This window comes from Nyctereutes procyonoides, unplaced genomic scaffold (genome assembly GCF_905146905.1).
Source record: "Nyctereutes procyonoides isolate TBG_1078 unplaced genomic scaffold, NYPRO_anot_genome, whole genome shotgun sequence".
Classification (NCBI taxonomy): Eukaryota; Metazoa; Chordata; class Mammalia; order Carnivora; family Canidae; genus Nyctereutes; species Nyctereutes procyonoides.
The window spans coordinates 13963890-13987066 of NW_026575136.1; the positions used below are offsets into that span (position 1 = coordinate 13963890).

General features: G+C 40.1%; 1 protein-coding gene across 3 annotated transcripts in view; it reads left to right on the top strand.

The window, feature by feature from the left end:
* The first annotated feature begins 5953 nt into the window (after window positions 1–5953).
* The window catches only part of LOC129495444 (telomere-associated protein RIF1-like), a 55595-nt gene continuing 38371 nt past the window's right edge, over window positions 5954–23177 (top strand). For 2 of the 3 annotated variants that reach the window (XM_055302940.1, XM_055302942.1), the window contains exons 1-10: window positions 5954–6106; window positions 6304–6417; window positions 6851–6929; window positions 11022–11118; window positions 12115–12242; window positions 12333–12427; window positions 13346–13535; window positions 15103–15195; window positions 19455–19593; window positions 22041–22192. In XM_055302940.1, coding sequence (XP_055158915.1) covers window positions 6314–6417; window positions 6851–6929; window positions 11022–11118; window positions 12115–12242; window positions 12333–12427; window positions 13346–13535; window positions 15103–15195; window positions 19455–19593; window positions 22041–22192 — 1077 coding nt within the window. In that variant the 5' untranslated portion in view covers window positions 5954–6106; window positions 6304–6313. The remainder of the gene's footprint in view (window positions 6107–6303; window positions 6418–6850; window positions 6930–11021; window positions 11119–12114; window positions 12243–12332; window positions 12428–13345; window positions 13536–15102; window positions 15196–19454; window positions 19594–22040; window positions 22193–23177) is intronic. The other variant, XM_055302941.1, reaches the window with a different exon arrangement.

A 23177-nucleotide genomic window follows, 5' to 3' on the forward strand; every position in this document is an offset into this window, starting at 1 on the left:
TGCATATTAAAATGCAGATTATGGAGGGTGCCTGGTTGGCTCAGTAAGTTCCTGGCTGGCTTCAGCCCACATCCAGTGTGGGTGGGGCTCCCTACTCAGCAGGAAGTTTGCTTCTCCCTCTGCCCCTCCCCACTGCTCATGCTTGCTTGCACTCATGCTCTCGCGCTCTCTCTCTCTCTAATAAATAAATAAAATCTTTTAAAAAAATAAAATGCAGATTACAGGGCTGTCTTGGAACTCCTGGTTCAGTAGGCCTGCCAGGTCTGGACCAGATACTTGCTTTATAAAGAAGTTCCCCTGTGATTCTGATGCAATGATTCTGGAATCACACTTTAAGATATAGAACAATGAATTATTGTTGATAGCTGTAGTCTCATATTTTAATGTGGACTAGAAAACCAATTTAAATGAAAATAGGGCTTGGGTTTTTTTGGAGGGAAGCATTTGTGGTTTTATAAATGTTGTCTTACTTGAACCTGAGAAACCAGTCTCTCTGGCTAACATCTTCTGAATATTTATAACATGTCATTGTTTAAGCAATTTCTGCATATGAACTTACACATACCTCAGACACCTATGACGTAAGGGTAATTACTCTCGTTTTACAGACAAAGAAATTGAGGCACAAGAGAGTAACTTGCCAAAGTCATAGAGCTATGAAGGATTCAAACCGTATCAGTAGGACTCCAGGTTTAGCCTTTACACTATGTCGCCTCTCTTCATTTGAACTCAAAAGGGCTAAATTTTCCCATCTAAAAAAGAGTTGCTTTGTTCATAAATAATAGGAACTCTTTGTCCAGCTCAGTGGAAAGATGAAAACGAAGCACCTCTTGTTATTACAATTTGATGACATTGTGGAGTAAGGGTAGCTAGTCATAGAGTGTGTTATTAGCTGTGTATACTCACTGTATATAAACTAATGTTAAGATAAAATAATCTTTATAAAGCTTTTTTTCACATATTACTTGTTGAAAAATCAGCAACACAGAATTAAAAAGCACCCCCTCATCCTCAAAGTGGATCTTTATTTTATTTTTTTAAGATTTTATTTATTTATTCATGACAGACACACAGAGATGGAGAAAGAGAGGCAGAGACACAGGCAGAAGGAGAAGCAGGCTTCATGCAGGGAGCCCGACCTGGGACTTGATCCCGGGTCTCCAGGATCTGGCCCTGGGCTGAAGGCGGCGCTAAACCGCTGAGCCACCTGGGCTGCCCTAGATCTTTCTTTAAATAAATCCAGTAAAATAGTTACCATGTTGGGTAATGTTGCAGATGTCTCTGAGAACCCTTATTCTCCACAACTTTTAAATGATGAAAATTAAACTAATTAATACATTTCAGCAAAAATTTATAAACTTTTCAATTAATATACTTACATAATCCTATAATAAGCACTTATTAAATACCATGTGCTAGGATTTGTGCTAGACAATGGGCAATAATAGTTACTGTTTACTGAACTTTGATGTTGGTGTTTTTCTGTTTGTTAAAAAAAGATGTATTTATTTATTTGAGAGAGAGAGAGAGCATGCACAAGCCTGAAGGGCAGAAGGAGAAGGAGAGCGAATCCCAAGTGGACTCCATGCTCAGCTAGGAGACTGATGCCGGGCTCTATTCAGGGTTCTTGATCTCATGACCCTGAGATCAAGACCTGAGCGGAAACCAAGAGTTGGATGCTTGGATGCTTAACCAACTGAGCCACCCAGGTGCCCCTCTTTCCATTTATTTGCTGAAAACATGGTGAAGTTAAGTATTTTACTTGAAGATCTTAAGACACACAGTGGCAGAGCCACTATTTGAATCCTCATCTATTTGGTTCCAAAGCTGGGCTATTACATTAACTCCAGTAATTTGGATCACAGATAGATACTTTACTAAAGGAATAACTACAGGAGTCCTGTAAACAGTGAGCTTCCATAGGACTCTTTATACTGAATTCTTCTTACCATGTTCAAGAATACATCTATTATGAAAACCATACCACCACGGGTGCTTTATGCAGGGTAGAGCTCGTTAAATGCTAATGAATGAATGTCACTTAAATAAGTTAGCTTTGGAGTTCTGTATGACTACATTAAAGTTCTCTATTTAACTCTTTAAGCTTATTTGTAAATCCAGGAAGAGTACTTCACTGTTTTAGAACCACTGTGAGGAATAAATGAGATAATGTACATGCAACATCTGCACTCGATGAAAAGCAGTTAAAAAAGCAATTTTATAATCTTGAAATAATTATGTTCAGGCCACAGATTGGGATCCCAGGTAGATATTGGGTGGACAGGTCTAACACCTATTAGATAGAAAATATCATTAGGACTACTGGGGGCAAGTAGGAGAAAGTTGTCATTGAGAGACCTAAGATTATAGGCTTGATATTTGCTGAGTAATGCGGTGGTTAGAGACAGAAATGTGCAAGTTAGAAGTGACACTGGATTGAAGGTGCAAGGCTTTTTATGATGTTCTGAGGAGAAAAAGAGATTTACGGTTTGAAGAGGCAGAGAGACAGGAATTGTATATTGGTTGGATAATTAGATGAAAGGACAGATGAATTAATACATAAAAAATTTAATTAAAAATGTAATTATATGGTACGCTTGGGGGGCTCAGGGGTTGAGCGTCTGCCTTCAGCCCAGGGCATGACCCCACATCGGGCTCCCTGCATGGAGCCTGCCTCTCCCTCTGCCTGTGTTTCTGCCTCTCTCTCTCTCTGTGTCTCTCGTGAATAAATAAAATCTTTTTAAAAATGTAATTATGAAAAACAACAACAACAAAATGTACTTACTGAATGCCTGGTACTATGAATTTATTGCCTAGTAAGAGAAGATCTATGGTAGTAGTTCCAGAATTTCTACAAAAGAGAAGCTTAAGGGGATGCCCAGGGAGGGGGGGTGCTCAGGGGTGGGGCATCTGCTTTTGGCTCAGGGTGTGACCCCGGGGTCCTGGGATGGAGTCCCACGAGTCCGAGGAGTCCCACATCGGGCTCCCTGCAGGGAGCCTGCTTCTTCTTCTGCCTGTGTCTCTGCCTCTCTATGTGTCTCTTGTGAATAAATAACATCCTTTTTTTAAAAAGAAAAGGGATAACAATCTCTTTGGAAGGGTGTGGAGAGAAGGGTCTGGGTGGGGAAGAGGATTTGTCTAGACTCTGTGTAATCTCTTAGCACCTTAGATGAGAAAATACCAAAAAAGAGTGAGGAGCACTGATTGATATCAGGCTACAACTAATTCTCCTCAGACCAACCCTGCACCTGGCCGCTCAGACATACAGAACTGAACAATGATAGGACGTCTGGCTGACTCAGTCTGTGGAGTGTGCAACTCTTGATCTCAGGGTTGTTGAGTTTGAGGTACACATTGGGTGTAGAGATTACTTTTTCTTTTTTTGAGTGTAGAGATTACTTAAAATCTTTAAAAAAATAAGTAAATAACAATAAATTACTGAGATATTTAACAGGTTTCCAAAAAAAAAAAAAAATGTCAGCATGAAGGTAGGTGCATTTAATTTCCTTGGGGAGGGGCACTTGGGTGGCTGGTTGAGCGCCTCACTTCTACCTGGGGCGTGACCCCGGGGTCCTGATATCGAGTCCCAGGTGGGGCTCCCTACAGGGAGCCTGCTTCTCCCTCTGCCTGGATCTCTGCCTCTCTCTCTGTCTCTCATGAATATATAAATAAATAAATATTTAAAAAAAATTAAATAATTTTCCTTGGGGAAAGAATAAAGGGGAAGGACTTAATAAAAAGGCGTGGTTTTAATCTACTCTGATTTATCACACTTGAAAAAGGGAGTTAATGTTGTATACACAAGGAACACCACAGATCTTCAACGACAGAAGAGTTAGAGATCGTGGTAGACTGTTCAAAACTTGGCTGACATGGGGATAAGGGTGGAGATGAAACGTTAGCAGTGGCCCAATCATCATTGGCCTACGTGTTACATCAAAAGTTTTGAAATTTATTCTATGATTGATGGGAAGGATTTCAGTCTCAGTAGTGACAATAATACTATGAAACATTTTAGGAAGATCACAGGACTATGCATTCGAAAGAGGTACAAGCAACATGACCACCCCAACCTCTTCTTTGTAAATGGGATATAAATAGGGAAAAAAAGGATTAAAACAAATTCCCTACACTCAAGGAATTTCCATTCTCACGGATAGAGACACAATAAAATCTAGATATATAATGCAGTATCAGTGAATAAAGCACAGGAAGGCACAGAAGGATTGGGCGGAGGTACTGTCTTAAGGCAAGCTCAGTGTTTCCAGGAATCTCATAGCCACCATAAAAATATTATGTGTTTTTTTTTTAATATTATGGTTTTAAGATCCTCTCTTACTTTCAGTAACAGGTCTACAACCTACAACAGGTCTACTTTACTGAAATCTTATGTTGCCAACTTGTCCATATTTCATTTATTGTGTAATAACTTCTTTACCTTAAGTATCTTGTCTTGCCAAACCCCACAAAATGAGCCCTTTCCCCTCTGAAGCTTATAGAACTCATTATCAGGCTGCACTGAAAATTTTCTGTATAATTACTTCTACAGTGTCTCTACATTTTACCCAGACTTACAACTCTTCACTGTTTTTTAAGTTTTTAATTTCCATAGCTTGGCTCACAAAATCGGTGTGTCTCCTTCCCTCTCTTCCTCCATTTTTTTTTTTTCTTAAGAAAGATGTTCTGTATTGAATGTTTAGTTTGGCAGACACCTGGCTAGAGTCAGAGAAGGGCAAAATGCAGCACCCACCTCTGCAGCTGAGAGTTGTAGAGTCTGTAAGTGGAGGCTGGAGAGGTGGGGGATCTGAAACCTGAGGCCAAAGTGGAAGAACCGCTTGCTGCCGAGTCTAAGATGCTATGGGTGTTACGCTATATGTTGGCAAATTGAACTGCAATAAAAATAAAATAAAATAAAAATAAATAAAAATAATAGTGGCATCAGAAAGCAAAAACAAACAAACAAAAAAATAAAAAAAAAAAAGTAAAGCAAACAACAACAAAAAATAAGATGCCTAGTGTGAGGTTGGTCCGATCCTGCGTGATGTGGGCAGGGCGGAGGCCTAGGAAAAGGAGGGTGACACCTTAATTGTCAAGAGTATACACAGTCCTTTCTCCACGCCTGAAGTCCGGGCCAAGTCCCACCCTTCAACACCTGGGGCCTACATTAAAGAATGCAGATCTTTGGGAGCTACTTACTGAATCCTCGGAATCACAATGTCTAAGGGTGGGGCCCAGAAATCTGGCAGTTTAACCACAAATATCCCCAGGCCATTGTTATGAACACTTAAAATGTGAAAACCAAAGGCTTCTTTAAAAAAAAAAAAATTTTTTTTTTAAATTTAAATTCAATTAACACTCAGGGCTTCTTTCCTACCTGTACTCACTTCACTTTCACCTGCAATGGTTACCTTGACCATCCCTATTTTCCGGAGTTGGAAACGGAGGCCTAGAAAGGTTGGTCATGGGGCACCTGGGCGGCTCAGCGGTGGGTCCCGCAGGGGGCTCCCTGCATAAATAAAACCTTAAAAAAAAAAAAGTAAGGTTGGCTAATTTGCTGAAGTCACAGAGCCAGGGTTGGAATGTACAGCAATCTAAATGCAACTCTAGTCTTTTTTTAAAAGATTTTATTTATGCATTGAAGAGACAGAGTTGGGGGGCGGAGACCCAGGCCGGGGGAGCAGTAGGCGCCCTGCGGGGGGCCCGCTGGGGACAGCATCGGGGACCCGGGGTCAGGCTCTGGGTCGCGGGCGGGCGCCCTGCAGCCAGCTCCTCCCACCAAGTGACGTGGAGGAAAGGACACGCCCCCGCCCGAGCGCCGAGGCCCCGCCCGCGCAGGCGCAGTCCGCAGCCAGAGCCTGCCCCCGGGAGGAGCCCCGCGATGGGCGGGGCCATCGATGACGTCGGCGCGCCGCCGCCCTGTTGGACTCGCTCGGGGCTCCGCGGCCAGGCCTACCCGACTCCCGCGCGCCCGCGGGCCCGCCCCCGCCGCCATCTTGGTCCCGCCGGGAGCGGACCGCACGCGAGAGTAAACAGGCCGCGCCGGGCGAGTCGCGTTCCGCGGAGTCGGGCGCCGCGGGAGGACACGGCCCTGCTGTGCGTGCGTGGGGTAAGCGCCGGGCCCGCTGGCGGACCTCGGCCCGCCGCCCCGCCGCCCCCGCGGGGCTCCTCCCCCCGTGGGGAGCTGCCCGGGAGAGCGGCGGCGGAGCGGCCCGGGCGGGGGCGCGGGGGGCGGTTAGCGGCCCGGACGCGGGGGCGGGAGGCCGGGCGGTCAAGGGGTCGCGTCCTCTTCCGGTCCGTGCGCAGGGCGGCCGACATGACGGCCCCGGCCGGGAGCCCCCTGGCGCCGCTGCTGGAGACGCTCGACGACGCGTCCGCCGCGCCCGGAGAGCAGGCCGACGCTTACCTGGCCCTGAGCAGGTGAGGCTGCGGGGGGCGGGGGGCGTGGGGTCCCCCGTGGGGGGGGGCGGGGAGCCCTCACGTGGGTCCCGCCGCCGAGCCGCGCCGCGGAAGTTGGCTGGAAGTTCGGTGTCCGGTGGGCGCGGCGGCGGGCGGTTCTTGACCCCGGCGGCCAGGCGCCCTGTGCCTCCACGCCCTGCAGGTGCGGACGCCCGCAGGGGTAACAACTGTTGGAAAACCACGGCCGCTCACTGTAGCGTGTGGCGTCGCGTGCCCCCCCCCCCCGCCCCGTGCGTGCGGAAGCCCCCTCGGCGGCCGTTCCTGCGCGTTGGTGTCAAGCGCGGTGCCCCGTGGCGTTGCCCCCCCGGGGGGTTCCTTAGGCCTGGGTGCGGGGCGCCCCCGCGGTGCCCTCCGCGCGCCATGTGCGTGAGCTTGTGTCCTTTCTGATTTTAAGTCGAATGACAGGAGAAGATGGGAAAGAAGTCGTTACGGAAATCGAGAAAAGGCTTCCCCAGCTCCTCAGAGTTTTGAAAGTATGTATCCGTTTACTGAATAGTCTTTTTTTTTTTTTTTTTTGTCTGTATGTGTGTGGTGGAAAGAAAGTTCTAAGCTGACTCCAAAAAAAAAGGCTTGATATAAGAGTGCGATTCCTACAGGGCCGTTTGAGGATTTATTAGGCGCCAGGTACTTCCTTTTTTTTTTTTTTTAAGATTTATTTATTTATGACAGAGAGAGAGAGAGGCAGAGACACAGGCCGGGGGAGAAGCCGGCTCCATGCAGGGAGCCCGATGTGGGACTCGATCCCTTGACTCCAGGATCGCGCCCTGGGCCAAAGGCAGGCGCCAAACCGCTCAGCCACCCAAGGGATCCTCCCCCCCCCTTTTTTTCTTAAGATTTTATTTGTTTATTCATAAGAAAGAGAGGCAGAGGCACAGGCAGAGGGAGAAGCAAGCTCCATGCAGGGAGCACGACGTGGGACTCGATCCTGGGACTTCAGGATCACGCCCTGGGCTGAAGGCAGAGTCTCAACCGCTGAGCCACTCGGGCTGCCCCCGCCGAGTACTTTCTTAAACACCTTGCGTGTTTTCTCTTCCTTAATCCTCCATCTCCCTGGAAGGGTTCTCTTGAACCCCCACTTCGTAGAACAAATTGGTTTAATCTGCCCTATGTTGCCCAAGGCCACTTGAATACAAAAATCTATGCTTTTGTTTTATTTATTTTATTTTTATTTACTTATTTTAAAAGATGTTATTTATTTATTTATGAGAGAGAGAGGCAGAGACACAGGCAGAGGGAGAAGCAGGCTCCAAGCAGGGAGCCCGAGGCGGGACTTGATCCCGGGACCCCGGGGTCACGCCCTGGGGGGGAAGGTGGTGCTAAACCACTGAGCCACCTGGGCTTCAGGCTTCCCGCTTTTTTTTTTTTTTTTTTTTTTAAAGATTTTATTCTTAAGTAATCTCTAAATCTAATTTGGGGCTCCAAATCAACCTTGAGATCAAGAGACCTACGCTCCTGCCCACTGAGCAAGCCAGGCTCCTCCACAAATTTTAAAAGCAGTTATCGGATTATTTCATGTTTGTCTTTTTGTAGGAATGTACTTCTGATAAGTAAATGATTCTTTAATTTTGTCTGATCAATTTTGTGGTGACTTTTTTTTTTAATCTTCACTCACCATCAGTTTTTGCTACTCTTGTCTGGTTAAAAAAACCGTTTTTATGGTTATCTTGCTTGTTTGCAGGGAGGTGTTGTAGTTTAACGTCAGACTGAGGACATATGATCCTCAAGTACACAGTGGCTTTGCGATGGTCCTTAACACTTCTAAATTCCTTCTCTGTATTCATTTATGGATATATCTATATTTTATTTGTTTATGAGATACACAGCAAGAGAGAGAGAGAGAGAGAGGCAGAGACACAATGCAGGGAGCCTGACTGGGACTCATTCCCAGGTTGCCAGGATCATGCCGTGGGCCAAAGACAGACGCTCACCTACTGAGCCCCCCCCCCCCCAAATCCCTAAATTCATTCCTTCTTTTTAGAATGAAGAAGATGAGTTACATTTCCACAGAGTTCTTATTTCTATGACTTTCGTGCTTTTAAACAGAAGTGTTCTGTCGTGATATCTAATGTACATTTTAACACGATTTCCAGCTAAATGTTAGGCATTTAAGGTACTGCCTGCCCAGAAGTATTCCTGCTAGTTAGCAGTGCTTTTTGTTTGTGTAAAGCAGGAACTTTTTTGTGTAGTGGTTTGGGACTTATTAATAATATTATTACACAGTGTTAATTGTAATATCCCATTTTTCTTCATTATCATATTCCGCATCCCAGTGGTTTATTGGATGTGATGAAAGCATGCATTTTCATAAATTTGGTATTTGAGAACGTGCAGGATCAGGAACTCTATTGCTTGCACTGTTGATTAATAGAGTTTGTAACTTAAATGTCTGATGAATAATTATTTGGAAGCCTGTGGGTGGTTAGATAGGAAAGTCAACAGAAGCTTGACAATCAACAAAAGCTTTCTAGGTGAGTTATTAAGTACTGTGAAGATAATTGAATTCCTTTAGAACAAAAGCCAGGTTAGGTGAACTGTAACATGTTTCTGTATTGTTTAGAATTCTATTAGTATTGAGTCTAGGAACCCACAACATTTTTTTTTTAAGCTTTATTTATTATTAGAGAGAGGGAGAGGGGCAGAGGAAAAGAATATAAAGCAGACTCTGCTGACCCAGAGCCCGACATGGGGCTCCATCTCGTGACTGAGATCATGACTTGGGCCAAAATCCAGAGTTGGGTGCTTAACCAACCAAATCACCCAGGTGCCCTGGAACCGATGACTTTTTTTTTTTTTTTTAAGATTTATTTGAGAGAGAGCGCACCTAAGAGCTTGGGGGAGGGAAAGAGGGAACTGGGACTCAATCCCAGGACCCTGAGATCATGACCCGAGCTGAAAGCAAGAGAGTTGGTCACTTAAAGGACTGAACCACCTAGGTACCCCACCCACAACAATCTTGAAGGCAACACAGTTAAAGGTATATATATTTAAAGTTGATCACAGCTGCTTATTTTCCAAGAGCTAACAGTAGTAGCCCTCAGTCTAAGATGTTTAATACTGTCTGTGGTTGTCTGAATTGTTTTATTTATTTTTTGTGAATAAGCAAGAGTTTTATTTTTATTTTTTTAATAGAGATCTTTTTTTAAGATTTTATTTATTCATGAGAGAGAGAGAGAGAGAGGGGGGCAGAGACACAGGCAGAGGGAGAAGCAGGCTCTATGCAGGGAGCCCGACGTGGGACTCAATCCCGGGTCTTCAGGATCACGATCTGGACTGAAGGCAGCAAGGCAGCACTAAACCGCTGAGCCACCGGGGCTGCCCACAATAGAGTTTTATTAAGTGAGGTTACAGAAAAAGTTCTTAGGGAAGTAGGAGGAGTCCCAACAAGGTTTCCCTGGACTGGTTGTTTTATTTATTTATTTTTTAAAAAACTTATTCATGAGGCACACACACTGGGGGGGGGGGGGAGAGGCAGGCTCCATGCAGGGAGCCTGACTTGGGATCCCGGGTCTCCAGAATCAGGCCCTGGGCTAAAGGTGCTAAACCGCTGAGCCACCCAGGCTGCCCCTAGGACTGGTTGTTTTAATGTCCTATGCTCTAGTGCTTGTTTTTTAGAATTGTTTCATTTAATTATAAAAAGAGTACCCCAGGGAAGTGTCTATATACTTATTTTTCCTGCTCGAGAGCAGCAAATAGCTGAGTATTCCTTGGATATCTGGTTAAGGGGGAATCCCTGGCTGGCTCAGCGGTTTCGCAGCTGCCTTTGGCCCAGGGCGCGATCCTGGAGTCCCGGGATCGAGTCCTGCGTCGGGCTCCTGGCATGGAGCCTGCTTCTCCCTCTCCCTCTGCCTATGTCTCTGCCTCTCTCTCTGTCTATCATAAATAAATAAAAAATAAATCTTTAAAAAAAAAGATATCTGGTTCAGAGCAGTGAGGGGATTTAAAGAGAAATCAATTTGGAATAGGAAATGGTACCAAGAAAAAGTTACAAAGAAATGTAGGTTAGGGAATATAACAAGACTACCTTTGACAGGTTTGGGATTTTATGGATTTTACATGCATGATATGGGTTGGGCTTCAAATCCATTTGATCGTTCAGATTTTCCAGTCTACAAAGTAGGGATTTCTTTTAAAACATTGAGATAATGTTTAAAGCTCCCGTCATTTTAGATCCTCCGTAAATGTTACATTCCAACACGCTCTGTCTTAGAAGTGTCGCTCTACTCTAGAGCTAGGATGCTAGATTGTGTTTTTGAGTGTCTTGCTTACCTTTTGTGGAGGTGTCTTTAGCATTTTCCGTTTGTTGGCTCTTTTATTGCTTTCAGCTGTGTGGAGCTGTTTGTTTTTTTGTTTTTTGTTTTTTTTTTAAGAGAAACATTCTTTTTTGGTGTGATCCCTTTCTAGTGCTCTTCCTTTCTTTGCCAAGCTGTATAGATGGCCTCCTGATTTTATTCCTCAAACATTTGTTGGTTGATTGGATTAAAACAATTTTATTTTCTGGGCGACTTTTGTTCCCTGAGAATATATTTACAATCATAATTGCTTATAATGTACTTTTTGTTTTTTAGATTCACATTTCCAGTCAAAATTCAGACCTCCGTAGTGCTGCTCTACAGGCTTTGGGGTTTTGCTTATATAATCCCAAAATTACTGTGGGATTATCAGGTAAATTTATTATGGCATAACATTTTTAGAGTTTATGTTTTAGCACTTGGTTGAGAAATGTCTGACACTGACACAAAAAATATTTTTAGAGTTTATAAATTTAGTTTGATAACGTTAAAAATACTGTTACTTTTGTATTACTTTTGTAAATTGTAGTTTGGGATTTGCTTTTGAGAAAGAAATAATCTTTGGGTTATCATTTTTTAAAAGCTTGTTTTTTCTAGACATAGCTATCAAGTTAACTTGATAAACATAAAGCCTGCTCTAAAGAGAATATAAACCTATTTTTAAATGATCGTAACAAAAAATGAACCTTCTCCTTTAAGAAGCATATCTGCTTAAGAAGTTAACGACAGTTAGATGGTTATTGTATAGAGCAAGCACTAATGAATGTGTTGGAATTAAAAAGTTCTTTTACATAGTAGTATTAGGATAATTTGGAACCCAAAGTAGCTAAGTTTTCAGGTGACCTTAATTATTCCTTTGTAGTTTGCCATTTTAATGGGAATCTAGGAAGTGACCTTTAGAGAGGGGGAAATCCAAGATAGGGAATAGGAATGCCAGAAAGTTACTACCATCTTTTTCTGTGATGGTAAAGTTTATGCCCTTTTTTATATGTACACATGTTCCCAGTCTAAAATAGAAGTCCATTTTAGAGCAAAGGTGGAGGATTTATAGCATCTTTGTCTTAAATGTTTAAATAAAACTATAAATGATAATTGTTATATATATGGTATCAATAAATAACGATACCAGTGAAATATTCTCAGTTGCACAAAATTGAGTATGTTGCTTATTTTCTCTGAGTATCCCTTTCCATCTGTCCTAAGTTTTGTGTTTTGGGATGAAGTTTGATATTAGCATTGGTTCGCTGATCCATCTCTCTGGATATGCATTTAATTTTTTCACAGTGAAGAGTATGTTGTTTTTCTGTTTCTGTAGTTGAGATTTTAAAAGATGCAAACTTTCACATAATTAAAGCTGCTCATTTTTCAGAGACAGATATTCAAGAACTGCTTTTAAAATTGAATGATAGTGTTAAGAGCCCAGACAAAAATGTACGTACTAGGGCACTTTGGGTGATATCCAAGCAGACGTTTCCTGCTGAAGTCATTGGCAAAGTAGTGAGTATGGTTTTTGTATGTTTTCTCAACACATGCCACTTTAAAAATTCAGGCTTATTTGATTTGTATTTCTTTGGTTCTGTTTTTTAGGTATCCAGTATAATTGATTCTTTAGAAATAGTATTTAATAGAGGAGAGATGCATTCTGCTGTTGTTGATTATGAAGCGTTAAATGTCATCATAAGGTATGAATTTGCTGTTTTGGAAGAATAGTTTCAGTAAATTTAGAATTTACTACATGAAATGGACTTTGGGGACTTGAATATGAATTAGACATGAAAAGAACAAAATGTCTTCTAAAAGTCTCAAGGAATAAAGGTAACAGGAAAAAGAAGTAGATGTGTTTATATTACTAGGTTTCTTTTTGTTTTTATTTTTACTGAGTCTTACAAATGAAGTCTTGGTTGGGATGCCTGACTGTTTCATTTGGTAGAACATGATACTCTTGATCTCGGGGTACTGAGTCCAAGCCCCATGTTGTAGAGCATATGTAAAAATAAAGTCTTGATTATATTGCTGCTGCTAACATTCTGATTTTTTAAATTATTTCCATTAAAACTTGGAAGAGTTTAAAAAATAATAATAGGCACCCAAATAGGCCATAGGGAGTATAAGAAGGCATTAACAGCCATTAGCAGATGGGAAAACAGCAAAATCCTCTACCTTCTTCCTATCCATCCCTTCTCTTTAAAGGATAAGCTGACAGCATACAAACTTTGTTGATATGCTTTATCTTACCTTGTTTTTCATTCTTTCAAAGAATGAATTGAGCTATTTGCTTAACCTAATTCGTGTTCTCATGTCTTGCATGATAACATTATGTCACAATTCTCTGGCTATCCTCAAAGAATGTTGAGTTTACTTTATAAAAAAACTAATATTTTAAATATTAATCTGAAGAAAAAGTGTTTTCTTATTTTAAAAATTCATAAAAATAATACAGAAATCTATAAATTAGTAAAAATTATATTTGTGTATATGCATATGTATACTAAAACAAATGTACACTACTAGGTATATTTCTGTGTGCTGCTTATTTTCCTAGTAGTTTGGACATAAAAGGTGAGGTCAAGCCAATTTATTTATTGATTTCTCTATTACAGACTAATTGAACAAGCCCCAGTTCAAATGGGAGAAGAGTCCATTAGGTGGGCAAAACTGGTGATACCTTTAGTGGTTCATTCAGCCCAAAAGGTGCATTTGCGGGGAGCAACTGCTCTAGAGATGGGAATGCCATTGTTGCTTCAGAAGCAACAAGAAATAGCATCTATCACAGAGCAGCTTATGACTACTGTAAGTATTTTGTGTAAGGATTTTTTGAGTACTGCATTGTAAGTTTCTGACCCAAGCTTAGGGCTCATAGTGGTATAATTGCATTATGATCTGGGAAGTTCCACTTTTAATAAAACATAAGTAATTGTTTATGTTAGTATAGGTACACTACTAGTTTAAGGAGTCTATTTGGTATTTGTAAGATCCAGGCATTTTATTTCATCCCCAGTGAATAGTGATTGAAAGAGATTGCATTTCTGGAAAAGGGAGAATGTTAACTGATTTCAGTGCTATTTGGGTTGTTTTAACGTAATCCAATAGGTATAAATTTAAAGCACATACGTGCCTGTAATGTGTACAGCTTCCTAAAGTTATTACTTGCCCGAGGTTTTAGGCTATTCTACCATTGTTCTCGTAACAAATATTTATTAGCACTTATATGCTGGCCTTTGTTTTAGACACTGAATATAGCAGTGAACAGAAGAAACTTTTGGCACTTACTGTCTAGTGGGAGAGGCAATAAAGAATATATGGTATAATCAGTGAAGAATGTAATGGAGAACTGTAGAGACTAGATGGAGAGTGCCATTGGAGAGGAAGTGTTTCGGACAGAGAGAGGAAAAGAATAGGTATTTAAACAGTGATTTGAAAGTGTATAAAAATTAGGTACTTGGATGATAGGGAATGTAAGGTCATTCCAGGCAGGAGGAACTGTGTGAGAGCAAAAGGCCCTGCTCTGATGGTTTTGTGTTGGTGTTCAGTAAACCCTGGGCAAGGGGGCCAGTATGATAGAGTGAATGAGGATTGGAGGATAGGACATGACGTCAGAGAAACAGGGCCAAATCGCATAGGGCCTTGGGCGGTATTCTGAGACATTTGTTTTTCACTCTGGCTTCTGTTGAAAACCATTTTTGAAGATTTTGAGTCTAGGATTGTTGTATGTATGTACTGACTTGGACTTTAAAGGGATCACTGTGCCAGTGTTGAAAATAGACTCTAGGGGAATTGAGCAGAAGGGAAACTAGTTCAGAGGTAACTTCAGTAATCCAGGTGTAGTGAGGGAGCCTTCCATATTTGAAAGCCTGGGGTTTTGTTTATTTTTTAAAATTTAGGAGGCCTCATGGTAATGTTTGGGGCCTAATAAAGTAGCTCCAGTGTCTTTGCAATTTTTTTTATTTTGCTAAGTTTATTAATTTTCTAAGCGTATATAGAATTTTTTATAAATTTCATCTAAAATGTTCTCAGCTGTTATCCATGAAGTTATTAATGTATTTTAAAGAGTGAAGAGTTAACAGGATCATTTGAACTCTAAAGATACACATGCTGAAGTTTTCAGGGAAAAGGGTATTGGTAGAAAACGATTAAGCTGAATTGATGAATGAAATAATGGCCAGATTTGTGATAAGCATAGTAAGATGGTAATGCTATTTATATTTGGACATACACTGTAAAGCTTTTAGCTTTACTATGTATATGAAAGTTTTTCTAATAAAACATTGGGAAAAGTTAATTCAGCTGAGACAGTTTGAACTGCATATTGTGTATTCTCAAGAATGTTTTTGGTAAATATTTTTGCTTTTGTTTGCAGAAACTACTTTCAGAACTCCAAAAGCTATTTATGAGTAAGAATGAGACTTATGTATTAAAATTGTGGCCTTTGTTTGTTAAACTTCTTGGGAAGGTAAGTCTACAGTTTATACCTGTGAGACCCTTTCATTTCTTATTCGTGAATACCATATAGGAAGATGTAGCTACTCACCGAAGTTTGTTTGCAAACCCACAATAAGTACTTCTGCTGCTTTTCCAGTCAGTTGTAAACCTATAGAGTAGCATAAATTTGAGTCCCACCAGCGTGCAGGTTCCTAGCAGAGGTAGAGCAAGGTTATACTCTGCCTTTTTATTTGAACTCTCAATGTTTTTTTTTCTTTTTTTTTTTTTTAAACGTCTTTTTTGGGGAGCCTGGGTGGTTCTGTTTAAGCGTCTGCCTTCTCAGCTCTTGATCCCAGGGTGGATGGTCCTGGGTTCCATCCTCGCATCGGGCCCTCTGTTCAGTGGAGAGCCTGCTTCTCCCTCTGCCCTTCCCTCTGCTTGTGAGCACTCTCTCAAAATCTTAAAACAAAACAAAACAAAAAAACCCACATGTCCTTTTCATAATCTTAGTGACACATTTTCCACATTTTGTGGTTTTCCTTGGTGAATTTAGTTTTAAATGGCCCCCAAGCTTAGTGCCAAAGTGTTATCCGTGGTTCCTAAGCACAGGAAGACTGTGATGTGCCCTGGGAGAAATTACACATATTATGTATACTCTCTTCAGGCATGAGTTAGTGTTACTGGCTAAGATTTCATGTTAGTGAATCAACAATACGTATGGTATCTTTAAACAGAAATAAGTAGGAAACAAGGTTAAGGTCATTTGGTTGACAGAAAAGTTCTCATGGGAACCTAACCTGCATCTTCCCTAGGAGCAGTGGCTCAGTACTCAGTACTTGTTCTGTGGTGGGCTTCACAGAACTTAACATTGATGGTTAGTGAGGATCAACTGTATGTTCTACCTTTAAGCCAGGTTGTTTGTTTGTTTGTTTCTTTTGAGGGGAAGAGATGGGTGTGTTTTTTTTTATTGTAGTGAATAAACATTTATCATACCATCGTAAGTATACAGTTGAGTGCATGGAACACATACACAAGTTGTGTAAACATCAATATCTATACCCAGAACATTTTCTTTTTTTTAAAGATTTTTTATTTACGTATTTAATCATGAGAGACACAGAGAAAGAGGCAGAGACACAGGCAGAGGGAGAAGCAAGCTCCAGGCAGGGAGCCCGACATGGGACTCGATCCCAGGACTTCAGGATCACGCCCTGGGCCGAAGGCAGGTGCTCAACCACTGAGCCACCCAAGCGTCCCCCAGAACATTTTCATCATCTCCCAACTTTATACATGTTAAACGATGACTCCTTCTACTGCTCTACCCCCAACATCTGGTCGCTGCTGTTCTATTTGCTGTCTCTATATGTAATTTTTTCAAGTTCTATTCATGTAGTAGCAGGCATTTAATAACTTTCATTCTTAGGGCTGAATAATACTTTATAACATTTTTATTTAGATTACATTTTATTTACATTTTACTATAATTTGTTGGCAGACACTTGGCTTGTTTTTACATTTTGGCTACTGTGAATGATGCTGCCATAAACATTGATGTACAAATCTATGTTGGATTCTCTGCTTTTCATTCTTTTGTATATATGTGTAAGAGTGGAATTGCTGGGTCATATGGTAGTACTGTGCTTAACTTTTTGAGACCCGGGGTCCCTGGGTGACTCAGCGGTTGAGCACCTGCCTTCGGCCCACGGCATGATCCTGGGGTCCTGGCATCGAGTCCCACGTCGGGCTCCCTTCATGGAGCCTGCTTCTCCCTCTGCCTGTGTCTCTGCCTCTCTCTCTCTGTCTCATAAATGAATAAATAAAATCTTAAAAAAACAAAGCTTTTTGAGACCCCTCCAAATTATTTTCCACAGTGGGTGCACTCTTACATTCCTACCAGTAATACACTAGAGTTCTAGTTTTTCTTTTCTTTCCCTAAAAGGATGTTTGTTTATTTTAGAGAGAACAAGTGAGGGGGAGGGGCACAGGGAGGAGGAAAAATCTCCAGCAGGCTACCTACTGAGTGAGGAGCCTGACATAGGGCTTTATCCCGGTATCCTGAGATCATGGCTTGGGCTGAAATCAAGACCCACCAGACGCTTGACTGAGCATCCAGGCATAAATTTGTTATTTTTTGGTCTTTGATACGATAGCCATTCCAGAAAATTTTGTTATGTTTTGTAATGATATTACCTCCCCATATGTTGTCTTTTCACTTGATATCTTTTAGTATACTTTCTGTATTTTCAATTTTGATAAAGTCCAATATTAAATTTTTTTTTTCTTTTGGAGCGCCTGGGTGGCCGAGTCTGTTAAGTGTCTGCATTCAGCTCAGGTCTTGATCCTGGAGTCCCAGGATCAAGCCCCGTGTCGGGCTCCCTGCTCAGTGGAGAGTCTGCTTCTCTCTCCTCCTGCCTCCTCCCCACCACCGCTAGCTCTTGCTCTCTCACACACACTCTTTCTCTGAAATAAAATCTAAAATATATATATATATTTTTTTTTCTTTCATTACCTGTGCTTTTGGTGTCATAGCCATGAAGTTACTGCCAAATCCAATATCACGAATCTTTTTCCCCTCTATATTCTTGGAGGATTTTTATAGTTCTCGTTCTTGTAAGTTTTTTTATCTTTGATCAATTTTGAGTTTATTTTTGTGTATGGTGTAAGGCAGGGGTCCAGTTTTCATTCTTTTGCATGTGGATATTCAATTTTGTAGCACCATTTGTTGAAAAGAATGGTCTTTTATAATGAATGCTCTTGGCACCCTCATTGAAAAATCACGACCGCCGGGGTGCCTGAGTGGTACAGTCGGTTAAGTATCCAACTCTTGATTTTGGCTCAGGTCATGATCTCATGGTGGTGAGATGGAGCCTGATGTGGGACTCTGCTCAGCACAGAGTCTACTTGAGACTCTCAAATAAATAAAAAAAGAAAAATCAATTGACAGCATATATGAAGGTTTATTTTGGTGATACTTTATTCTTGGTGTGTATGTTTATCCTTATGCCATTACCATATGTTTTAATTTTACTTTACTTTTGAAGTAAATTTGGAAGGCAAGTGTAAGTTCTTTTAAATTTATTCTTTCAAAATTGATTTGGCTGTTTGGGGCTCTTGGCAATTCCATAAGGAATTTGAAGATGAGCTTTTTTGTGAAAAAGGATGCTGGACTTGTAATAGAGATTTTGTTGAATCTGTAGATTGCTCTGTATAATACATTTTAATGGTTTTTAAAACTTTGTACTTTAATGTGGAATGGCTTTCCATTTATTTAGGTCTTTTTAAATGTTTTCTAGCTATATTTTGTAGCTTGTAGTGTAGAAGTCTTTTCCTTGGTTTGATTTATTCCTGAGTATTTAATTTTTTTCAGTGCTATTGTAAATGGAATTCCTTACCTAATTACCTTTTCAGATTGTTGCTGTTGTGTAGAACCACAGCTAGTTTTTGTGTCTTGATCTTGTATACTCTGTAATTGAATTTATTTTACTAGCTTTTTTATGAATTTGATTTTCTCAGCAAGTTACTTTGTTTGTTTATGTGCTATTCAGTTTATATGTGATTTATAGCTACAATTGCTGTTTCATTTTTTAATGTATGTGTTTCTTTGTGATGCGTTGTTTACTTGTCATTTGTCCATTTTTTCCTTTAACTTTTTCCTGTTCATTTCAGTGTATTTGGAAAAGCTATTTTCTTTACTAGTTTCAAGGTTCAACATTTCTTATTTTATCTTAAATTTTAAATACACTGATTTTTTTTTCCCCCCAGAGGGACACCATTTTTTTTGATATTATGTTGGTAATATTTGGGATTTCTCTTACCTTCCTAATTTTCTCTGTTTTAGAAATGTTTATCCATTATCTAATTGATGGAGGATTAGATTTTGTGATCTTGAGTTTTGAATGTGTGTATAGGATTCAGGACATTTTATTTTATTTTTTTTTGTTTTTTGTTTTTTTGTTTTGTTTTTTTAAAGATTTTTTTTTTTAATTTTTATTTATTTATGATAGTCACAGAGAGAGAGAGAGAGGCAGAGACACAGGCAGAGGGAGAAGCAGGCTCCATGCACCAGGAGCCCGACGTGGGATTTGATCCCGGGTCTCCAGGATCATGCCCTGGGCCAAAGGCAGGCGCCAAACCGCTGCGCCACCCAGGGATCCCAGGATTCAGGACGTTTTAAACGTTAAAATTTTAAGACTTTACATAGCTAATAATGACTTAGATAAAGGAATAATAATAATGTCTACATATTGTTTTAGGTAGGTAAATAACTTTGTAATGATTTTTCATTTTTAGACTTTGCATCGAAGTGGGAGTTTCATTAATTCTCTATTACAGCTGGAAGAACTAGGATTTCGTAGTGGGGCACCCATGATTAAAAAAATAGCTTTTATTGCTTGGAAGAGTCTAATAGATAATTTTGCTTTGAATCCAGGTAAGTAATATTTTAAAATTGATTTTTTTTTTTTAATGAATTTTACTCAAGTGAGATGAACAAGGCCTTTTCGATTTCTTGGAGTCTATATTGAAACTTAACCCATTGAATTTTTTTTTTTTTTTAAGAAAATAAGCTTGTAGCTAAATAGAATTTAAAAGCTTAGGCATTATTGAAAAATCACAGATAGAAAATTTGTTTTAAGCTATTTCAAAAACTGAACAAAGTGACAGCATTTGTGACTTTCTTAGTATGTTCCAACACTTAGTTGAGCACTTCAGGTACCTCTAATTTGATCATACTTAGTATCTCTAGTCTATTATGATGATCACTCTTTTAGAGAGAGTAAATAGTTTATCAAAGGTCACATAAGCCAATAGATGATAGGAAACCATTTTGATTTCTGTGAAACATCAATAAACTTTTTTCTTTCAGTACCTTTCGAACAGTGCCTAATGGTGGGTTATTAATATATACAAGTGATTCCTTTTGATTTACCTTAGCTCCTATTGTCTAGTGGAGGTGTTTGATACACGGTTGACCTTTGAGCAGTGGGAAGGTTAGGGATACCAACATCCCACTGCGTGTAACTTTTCACTTTCCCTCAAATTTAACTGCAAATAGCCTGCTGTTGACTATAGAAGCCTTACCAATAACATAAATAGTCCATTAACCCGTATTTTGTATGCTATGTGTATTACATGCTCTAGTCTTTACAATAAAGTAAGCTAGAGCAAAGAAATGTCAAGAAAATCATAAGAGAAAATACATTTGTAGTACTGTTCTGTAAAAAGAAAAAAAAGTCTGTGTATAAGTGGACCCATGCAATTCAAACCCTTGTTCAGAGGTCACCTATATATATGAGAATGAGTATATAGCCCAAGAATAGGTCAGTAGGAGTACCTTCTTAATCAGGTAGTTAATCTTAAATATAATCAATATTGTATGTTTATAGATCAGCTAAATGATACTGGTTTCATTGTATATTTTTCTCTGCCAAAGACCATTAATAATCCTTTCTCTTCCTCGTTTTATTGTTTTCTGTAAGGTGATTATTTTGTTAACTGTAATTTTATTAAGAATATTGGTAAAAGTGTGTTGCCAGGCAGAAATTTTAATTGCAAACATTACCTTTTTGTTCTTTATGAACTGGTAACGTAAGTTACTGTTCTAGGCTAATCTGTTGCAATTATGTATGGTTGAGTGTTAAAGCATAAAATAGACATAAGAAGACTTAAGATAAATAAAACGATATTTCATTTGAAATAAGTCCAGAGCTCAAGTCCATCCCTAGTATGATCAAGGAAATCTTAGGGAATCAGATGCCCGTCTTTCTGTTCGGTCATCTTCAGTATACTTGGTTGTAGAATATGGGAAGGGGAGAAGACAAAAGAGCAAAAATTAACTTCAGCTGAGCCATGCATCTCTGGAGCCTTCTAGAGCTTCCATATACAGTTGCTCTTAAATCTCATTGGGTTGAATGGCTGAATGGGAGACTAGATAAAGAAATAAAAAATTGGGTGTTCTGATTGAATCAGGTCTTGTATCTAAAAATGAATGGCGATTGGCAATTTCTGCTATAGGGATATTATTGTGGAGCTCCTCTCATAAGTAGAATACAAGTTAAGGATTTGAGAATTTGTTCCCATAGTGATTTGACCTTACTTTCTTTATAGAAATATTAATTGTGAAAGCCAAATGGCCAAATAGCTGTCAAAAACATGAATGCCATCCCATCAGATATGTGGCTTGACACGTTTCAAGATCCTATTTAAGTCCTTTTGATAAGTTACTTGAGCACAGAAGTCTTGTCTTATGTACCCGAGTTGTTTTTTTTTTTTTTTAATTTTTATTTATTTATGATAGAGAGAGAGAGGCAGAGACCCAGGCAGAGGGAGAAGCAGGCTCCATGCACCGGGAGCCCGACGTGGGATTCGATCCCGGGTCTCCAGGATCGTGCCCTGGGCCAAAGGCAGGCGCCAAACCGCTGCGCCACCCAGGGATCCCTGTACCCGAGTTGTTGAACTCACATGGGACATTGGGCTGGACAGTTGTTGTGGAGGACTGCCCTGTGTGTTGAAGGTCCATCTAGCAGGATCCTTGAATGTGTAACCTAGTAGACGAGCAGCATCGTCCGTTCTCCTGCCTTCTGGGTCTAACAACCAGAGATACCGTAGACATTGCCAAATGTCCCTTGGTAGGAAAATCGTCCCTGGCACACACAGTATCTAATACACATTACTTTTTTTTTTTTTTCTTTTCCTCTCATTTCTTTGGCCTAATTATATGTAGTCTAGTTGCAGTAGACTCTGTCAAAGTGAAATTTTGAGGTCTAACAAGCTGGTGATAAAATTTTTTAATTCATTCTCTTGCAATGATAAAGGAGACTTGTTCCTGAAATTTAGTCTTTAGCTCTCACATGTTTTAACCCATGTGCTTATTTTAAGAAATACTTTGCAGTGCAAAAAGACTCAAGTTGTTAATGCAGCCTTTGAGTTCCATCCATGTGAGAACAGAAACTCTAGCACTAACAAAACTAGAAGTCTGGTGGTATCTACTGATGAGACTTGGACCTCATCTTCCTGCCAATTTTGAACAGGTAATAAAAGTGTTGACTAAAATGTGTGGTGTGTCTTAATGCATTTTTAAATTCTTAACAGTTTAATCTTTCAGTGTTAAGTTTGCTGTATTAGCAGACCACACTATATATATAACAGATCATTTTTTCCTAACACAGAACTTGGGTTTAGTTTCCTCAGAAAATACTCTCCAGTTGTGTGAAATGGAGCCTCTAAAGCTTTCTCAACCAACAATCACTCAAATATCTATTCTTATTCTAAAGCCATTTTGAGAATTTTTTTAAAGAAATTTCAAAGGATTTAGAATGTAATTGAGAATAAAATCAGTATTATTGAAATAGGAATCAAGTTCTACACTGGGTTGATAAGTTGGATATCTTTTGTATCTCCTATTTCTAGGCCACCTAATAGTAACAAATCATTTGATCCCAGCATAGCTTTTTAGTATTATAAATGATTTTACACATTTTTTTTAGGTTTTGATATCCTTGCTGGCATTTAGACATAAGGCTTATTAATCTTAAGTATACTGTCCTCGTGTTGCAGTTAGTCCCATCCTTGGTTTCTGTATTTTTGTATAATAAGTAAAAAAAGATGGCTCTGATAACTTCTTTTATCTTCTTCATTTCTTTATTGTTTATCTGGGATTTTGAAGTGTATGAGAGCCTTGCTGGATAAAGTATTCTTGGTTGCATGTTCTTCTCATTTAGGACCCTGAATATATCCTGCCAGCCCTTTCTGGCCTGCCACGTCTCTGTGGAGAGGTCTGCTGTTACCCTAATATTCCTCCCCATGAAAGTCAGGGACTTCTTGTCTCTTGCTGCTTTAAGGATCTTCTCTTTATCTTTGGAATTTGCAAGCTTCACTATTAGATGTCGAGGTGTTGAACGGTTTTTATTGATTTTAGGGGGGAATCTCTCTATTTCCTGGATCTGAATGCCTGTTTCCCTTCCCAGATTGGGAAAGTTTTCAGCTAGGATTTGTTCAAATACATACTCTGGCCCT